Below are 7,840 nucleotides of genomic sequence, written 5' to 3'. Positions count from 1 at the left end.
CGGGGTGGATGTTGTGAAAGTCGAGCGCCTGTTCTCTGAACAGAGTGAAACAACACGCCCCCACCGACGGCCCAATGGCAACCAGGATGTCCCTCACACGGCAACCAAACTCTCTCACCATGGCGTCCACCGTCGCCATGGCAACCCCCATCAGGGTGCCTTTCCATCCTGGGGACAAAAAGAGCAGATGCAAAGTAAAGAACCTTGACACCTGAAGGAGTGGCGGTCTCACGTCTCTGATGTTCGTACCTGCGTGTGCGACTCCGACCGCTTTAGTCACGGGGTCGGCCAACAGGAGCGGCGAGCAGTCGGCTCCCGGGGCGGCGATGACCACGCTGCTCCAGTTTGTCACCATGGCGTCATAACTCTGCGGCTCCTCTTTCCCCAGAACCCAAACGTCAGCGGCGTGATTGACCTGTGTGACATCACAGATATGAAGCACTGATGTCTCTCGTCCGCCGTGGCGGCGAGCCGACGATGGACCGCCTTCTTCGTGTTTTTACTGTCGGAGTTCATCACGTAGCGTTCTCACACTCGTCATCGCACCTGAACGTACCTTAACCATACGGAACTGCTCAGGAGGGAACCCGGCGTGGAGGGCCAGGCGGCGTCTGTTCTCCGTCACCACGGCGACGGAGTCCCGCCTCCGGCTGCTGCTGAACAGGTTCAACGAGGACATGGTCGGGATGGAGGACACGCCGCCGCCACGCGTGCTGTAGCCATGACCGAAACATTCTGAGGAGAGAAACAAAGTGACCATCGACCTCCTCGTCACCCTGACAACGACCTTTAGTGACCTCTCCTTCCATGGAGGACATCAGGTCCAATGTTGGACGAGTTTCAGAGGCTCCAATAAACACGGCGTGAATAATAAACACGGCGTGAATAATAAACACGGCGTGAATGATAAACACGGCGTGAATAATAAACACGGCGTGAATGATGAACACGGCGTGAATAATAAACACGGCGTGAAGAATAAACACGGCGTGAAGAATAAACACGGCGTGAATAATTAGTGGAAGGTTTCTTTCATACACACCACTGATAGAGCAGTGGGAGCAACGTGTGGCTGAGAGGGGGATCGAACCCTCAACCTTACTGTACAGAGCCCCAGGTCACCTGAAGGCCACACGGATCAATGTGCAGACAGGTGATGACGTCATTTAACGTCATTGATTGAACTGACCTGGGATCAGTGAAGACCGGAGGACTCTTAGCTCCCCTCTCAGCGCCGGAAGCTGCTGCACAAACGCGGTCACGTCTTCTTCTACGTCAACAGGTGAGTGTGAGTGGGCGGGGTCTGTGCAGCTCGCACAGGTGAGGTCGACCTCCTTGTACTCGAAGGTGTACACGGCAGTGAAGAGAAGCTGCTGATACACCTGCAGCACCTGTCTGCCCCGGGGGGACGTGACGACCCGGACCGAGCTCAGGTCCAGCTGGTCCAGGGTCTCTTTAAACCGGGACAAACTTTCTGCTGTGGAGGCAGAGTCCAGCACGCATGCGCAGTCTCTCAGGTTGGAGGTGCAGGTGAAGTTCCGGTCCTCTCCGCACAGCAGGAAAAGTCGCGAGCCTGAAGCGGACTCCTCCCGCAGAGACTCACCTGTGCACGCGGGGCAGCCACCGTAGATCAGGTCTATGAGCACGAGCGCAGACATGACAGACACTAAGGGGGGGGGGGGGGACACTAACACACTGTATCAAGGGCTGAACGGGGGAAGCAGATTTATCAGACACAAATCGAAACTACAGCTCTGACACTTCCTACTCCCGCCCACATGCAACGTGGCCACGCCCACTCTGGAAACTCCTGACACGGGCTGGAAAGTCTGACCTGACCTGAGCCGGTCTCAAAAACAGGAAGAAGAAGTCCACGTGTGAACTTTAATGACGGATAGAAACTAAAAAAAACGTCTGAAAACTTTATTTAAAAAGCGTCTCTGTACAGCTGCAGCCTGTGTGTGAGGCTGAAGGCCTGCAGGTGTGAGGCAGGTATCAAACAGGAAGTCAGAGGAGTTTCCCCACTCAGCACTTCACCATCACACAACACGTCACACTGAGAATGTCCCCGTGAACTTCGGGGACATTTGTCCTGTTGTCCTGGAGTTTGAAGAGGAGGAAGTGTTGCTTTAAATCATTGAACAAAGCTTTCAAACCACGTGATCAGAGTTTAACACACAGACCTGAAACATCTGGACCTGAAGGACAGCTTCAGAGTCTTTACAGCTGCAGGGTCACATGACCACATGTGGTCTGTTCTGGGGTGTGAGCTGTTTGTGTCCATCAGACAGGTTTACAGAGATGAGCCCAGAATAAGTCACAATGATTCGAGTTTAGACTGCAGTACTCGTTTTAAACACTAGGGGGCAGAGTGTGATTGCACACTAACAGAGGTCAGAGAAGCGGCGCACTGACGGCTTTATCTTTAAATGTAATAATCTAAAGACTCTTTGTTGAAACATGAAATATGAGTGTCAGTGTGTCTCACATTGACACAGTCACTGTGAGTGTGTATTTAAAATGATCATCCTTTCACACTCTGATCTTATTTAGTCTGTATATCAGGCTTTCATTACCTCTTTATATGTTGATGTAAATGTTCATATTTAATGTTCACATTGTACAAAGTGAAATTCCTTGAGTGTTAAACAAACCTGTCTGACTCTGATTGTCCAGCAGGGGGAGCTGCAGGCCTCATATTCACATCTCCTCTTTATGTCTCATGAAATGAGTCTTTTAAAATGACCTGATTATTATATTGTATTAAGTCGTTGTATGTTAACAGTGCGCGTGCATGGCTCACATATGAGACATGATCATAGTGAGAGGAGGGTCACAAGCACGTGCACGTGTCTTTATTTCATCCTGATCCTTCTTACTGAATATCAGAGCTCAGGGTCTCCTCTGCACACTCTTCCGCTCGGTCCCGGCTGAAAGACCCGGACCCGGTCCTCGTGAACGCTCCCTCTCCCTCTCTCTCTCTCCCTCTCTCTCGGGGACGCGCCCTGGGTCCCGTTCTACCGGAGGCAGCGGTGGCAGAAGGAGGAGAGCTCGGTGTCTGCGCGCGGAGATGCACCGGAGAGCCTGAGAGCAAACACACACACACACACACACACACACACACACACACATTCACACGCGGAGCTCAACACCGACACACCGGGATTTATTGAAGCGGACAGTCCGGAGCTGCACGCGGATCTTTGACGGTAAGAGCGGCTCCGGTGTTATTTGTTCTGATGGCACGCGCCTGTCAGCCTGCTGATCGGTGCACGTGAAGCTCTCAGTCCATCACTCAGAGCTCGTCGTGCACGCGCAGGGTGTGAAGTGTGTCATGATGCTCGGTGTGTGTGTGTGTGAAGCTGAAGTGTGTTTTTTGTTGTTTATTGATCAGGAGGAATCTGTCCGCGTGCGCTCACCTTTTGTTCAACAGTTCAAAGTGTCAGAGCGCGTGCATCAGAGAGAGAGAGAGAGAGAGAGAGAGAGAGAGATGTTCAGTTAAAGAGAAGAAGTGTTGGTTTTTTTGTTCTTCTGCTTCTGGAAACATCTCTGTCAGGTTTTTATCACAGGTGATGTGCGCGCGTGAGATCAGCTGTTGTTTACCTGCAGCTGGACTGTGATGCAGGATGAGGGGGGGGGGGGTGATGGAGATCAGCTGTGCAGGAGGATGTCCTTGGTATGAAGTCACCTTGACGACCTGTCAGCTGACTCTGTTGCTCTGTGTGTGTGTGTGTGTGTGTGTGTGTGTGTGTGTGTGTGTGTGTGTGTGTGTGTGTGTGTGTGTGTGTGTGTGTGTGTGTGTGTGTGTGTGTGTGTGTGTGTGTGTGTGTGATGACTTCTTTCCGTAAACAGGTGTGTTTATTTAGAGGAAACATAATCCTCATAAACCTTCTTTAATACACAAACAGGAAGTGATGAAGTCAGTGTGAGTGTAACACACACGTTGATTCTTCTCTCACATGAACACTGAAAGAAAACAGGGTGGACTGTTTCATGTCCAGACTCACCTCTCTCCCCTGGTCCCAGGTGTTCTCAGGTCAGGTGGGACGTATGATCCCTTTGCGGCGCCGCTCGCACTCTGCACGGTGACAATGTCTGTCACGACGTTGTTGATGAAGAAATTCATAAAGTAAATCAAAGTCAAAATCACAGGAATGTTTTTGGGGCAGATTTTACAAACCGTCGATATTTAGGAAGGTTTAAATTATCACTCTCACAAACGGATCTCCATGCTGTCTCTGGTCACTTCCTGTCAGCACCTGTCCTCTGTCTCTGGTCACTTCCTGTCAGTACCTGTCCTCTGTCTCTGGTCACTTCCTGTCAGTACCTGTGCTCTGTCTCTGGTCACTTCCTGTCAGCACCTGTGCTCTGGTCACTTCCTGTCAGCACCTGTCCTCTGTCTCTGGTCACTTCCTGTCAGTACCTGTCCTCCGTCTCTGGTCACTTCCTGTCAGCACCTGAGCTCTGTCTCTGGTCACTTCCTGTCAGCACCTGTGCTCTGTCTCTGGTCACTTCCTGTCAGCACCTGTGCTCTGTCTCTGGTCTCTTCCTGTCAGCACCTGTGCTCTGTCTCTGGTCTCTTCCTGTCAGCACCTGTGCTCTGTCTCTGGTCTCTTCCTGTCAGCACCTGTCCTCTGTCTCTGGTCACTTCCTGTCAGCACCTGAGCTCTGTCTCTGGTCACTTCCTGTCAGCACCTGAGCTCTGTCTCTGGTCACTTCCTGTCAGCACCTGAGCTCTGTCTCTGGTCACTTCCTGTCAGCACCTGAGCTCTGTCTCTGGTCACTTCCTGTCAGCACCTGAGCTCTGTCTCTGGTCACTTCCTGTCAATACCTGTTTAAATGAGGAGTTCCTCGTTGTTGTCTTGCTGTCGATGTCGATGACTGCTTCATCGATAGATCTGCTCCGCGCTCGATGATTATTTCAGTCGTGTGTTCGATCAGCTCGTTTCCTCTTCGTCGCCTGCAGAGAGCCATGAAGATGGATTTCAGATCCTAAAGGTGTGACAGCGGCGTCCTGATGATGTCTGATGATGTTTACAGAGACCACCTGGTTGTATGATGCGTTTTGGGAGAAAGGACCATTGAGCAGCACAGCCCGTTAGTTCTGATTCTGCGTGCTGACTGTACATCTCACAAACACAATGTGGACTTTATTTATCAGTACACACGATAAAGGAACCTTCAGGGAGAGACACAGAGTACCTGTCCTCAAAGACAGGTGAGTTCATACAGTTAAACAGGCTCCTCCCCCCGACAACACAATCATCACAGAGCGTCTCTCATTGGAGGAGAGAGAGAAGGACATCAGTGTTCAGCCTCCTCAGATATCTTTTTAAACCACGTGACCTCAGGGATAATACACACACAGTACCAGCGAGTCGACCAATCAGAATCCAATGCAGCACAAGGCTGACCAATAACACAACATTTAAATACACCAATGACAGTCAGTCATTACCTCACAGGCTGATAGTAATGTGTGTGTGTGTGTGACCTCACAGACTGATAGTAAAGAGTGTGTGTGACCTCACAGACTGATAGTAATGAGTGTGTGTGTGTGTGACCTCACAGGCTGATAGTAATGTGTGTGTGTGTGACCTCACAGGCTGATAGTAATGTGTGTGTGTGACCTCACAGACTGATAGTAATGAGTGTTTGTGACCTCACAGGCTGATAGTAATGTGTGTGTGTGACCTCACAGACTGATAGTAATGAATGTTTGTGACCTCACAGACTGATAGTAATGAGTGTTTGTGACCTCACAGACTGATAGTAATGAGTGTTTGTGACCTCACAGACTGATAGTAATGTGTGTGTGTGTGACCTCACAGGCTGATAGTAATGTGTGTGTGTGTGTGACCTCACAGACTGATAGTAATGTGTGTGTGTGTGACCTCACAGACTGATAGTAAAGAGTGTGTGTGTTTGTGACCTCACAGGCTGATAGTAATGAGTGTGTGTGTGTGTGACCTCACAGGCTGATAGTAATGAGTGTGTGTGTGTGACCTCACAGGCTGATAGTAAAGAGTGTGTGTGTGTGACCTCACAGGCTGATAGTAATGAGTGTGTGTGTTTGTGACCTCACAGGCTGATAGTAATGAGTGTGTGTGTTTGTGACCTCACAGGCTGATAGTAATGTGTGTTTGTGACCTCACAGGCTGATAGTAATGAGTGTGTGTGTGTGTGACCTCACAGACTGATAGTAATGTGTGTTTGTGACCTCACAGACTGATAGTAATGAGTGTTTGTGACCTCACAGACTGATAGTAATGAGTGTGTGTGTGTGTGTGACCTCACAGACTGATAGTAATGAGTGTTTGTGACCTCACAGACTGATAGTAATGAGTGTTTGTGACCTCACAGACTGATAGTAATGAGTGTGTGTGTGTGACCTCACAGACTGATAGTAATGAGTGTGTGTGTGTGACCTCACAGACTGATAGTAATGAGTGTTTGTGACCTCACAGACTGATAGTAATGTGTGTGTGTGTGTGACCTCACAGACTGATAGTAATGAGTGTGTGTGTTTGTGACCTCACAGGCTGATAGTAATGAGTGTTTGTGACCTCACAGACTGATAGTAATGAGTGTGTGTGTGACCTCACAGACTGATAGTAATGAGTGTGTGTTTGTGACCTCACAGACTGATAGTAATGAGTGTGTGTTTGTGACCTCACAGACTGATAGTAATGAGTGTTTGTGACCTCACAGACTGATAGTAATGAGTGTGTGTGTGTGTGTGTGACCTCACAGACTGATAGTAATGAGTGTGTGTTTGTGACCTCACAGACTGATAGTAATGAGTGTTTGTGACCTCACAGACTGATAGTAATGTGTGTTTGTGACCTCACAGGCTGATAGTAATGTGTGTGTGTGACCTCACAGACTGATAGTAATGAGTGTGTGTGTGTGACCTCACAGGCTGATAGTAATGTGTGTTTGTGACCTCACAGGCTGATAGTAATGAGTGTGTGTGTGTGACCTCACAGGCTGATAGTAATGAGTGTGTGTGTGTGACCTCACAGGCTGATAGTAATGAGTGTGTGTGTGTGACCTCACAGGCTGATAGTAATGTGTGTTTGTGACCTCACAGGCTGATAGTAATGAGTGTGTGTGTGTGTGACCTCACAGACTGATAGTAATGAGTGTTTGTGACCTCACAGACTGATAGTAATGAGTGTGTGTGTGTGTGTGACCTCACAGGCTGATAGTAATGAGTGTTTGTGACCTCACAGACTGATAGTAATGAGTGTGTGTGTGTGACCTCACAGGCTGATAGTAATGAGTGTGTGTGTGTGACCTCACAGGCTGATAGTAATGAGTGTGTGTGTGTGACCTCACAGGCTGATAGTAATGAGTGTGTGTGTGTGACCTCACAGGCTGATAGTAATGAGTGTGTGTGTGACCTCACAGACTGATAGTAATGAGTGTGTGTTTGTGACCTCACAGGCTGATAGTAATGAGTGTGTGTGTGTGACCTCACAGACTGATAGTAATGAGTGTGTGTGTGTGACCTCACAGGCTGATAGTAATGAGTGTGTGTGTGTGACCTCACAGGCTGATAGTAATGAGTGTGTGTGTGACCTCACAGACTGATAGTAATGAGTGTGTGTGACCTCACAGACTGATAGTAATGAGTGTGTGTGACCTCACAGACTGATAGTAATGAGTGTGTGTGACCTCACAGACTGATAGTAATGAGTGTGTGTGTGTGACCTCACAGACTGATAGTAATGAGTGTTTGTGACCTCACAGACTGATAGTAATGAGTGGTTGTGACCTCACAGACTGATAGTAATGAGTGTGTGTGTGTGACCTCACAGGCTGATAGTAATGAGTG

General features: G+C 49.0%; 1 protein-coding gene across 1 annotated transcript in view; it reads right to left on the bottom strand.

The window, feature by feature from the left end:
* LOC306819430 (purine nucleoside phosphorylase LACC1-like) overlaps positions 1 to 1,984 on the bottom strand; it is a 2,361-nt gene extending 377 nt beyond the window's left edge. Inside the window, exons 1-4 of the mRNA XM_079373229.1 lie at positions 1,190 to 1,984; positions 557 to 735; positions 250 to 415; positions 1 to 168 (exon numbers count right to left, since the gene is read on the bottom strand). The exon at positions 1 to 168 is cut by the window's left edge and continues 58 nt beyond it. Of these exons, the coding sequence (XP_079229355.1) occupies positions 1 to 168; positions 250 to 415; positions 557 to 735; positions 1,190 to 1,658 (982 nt within the window). The 5' untranslated portion in view covers positions 1,659 to 1,984. The remainder of the gene's footprint in view (positions 169 to 249; positions 416 to 556; positions 736 to 1,189) is intronic.
* Between the last annotated feature and the right edge of the window lie 5,856 nt (positions 1,985 to 7,840).

Source organism: Symphodus melops (assembly GCF_947650265.1).
Source record: "Symphodus melops genome assembly, contig: scaffold_219, whole genome shotgun sequence".
In the NCBI taxonomy this organism is placed as follows: domain Eukaryota; kingdom Metazoa; phylum Chordata; class Actinopteri; order Labriformes; family Labridae; genus Symphodus; species Symphodus melops.
This window is presented reverse-complemented; position numbering and strand designations above follow the sequence as displayed.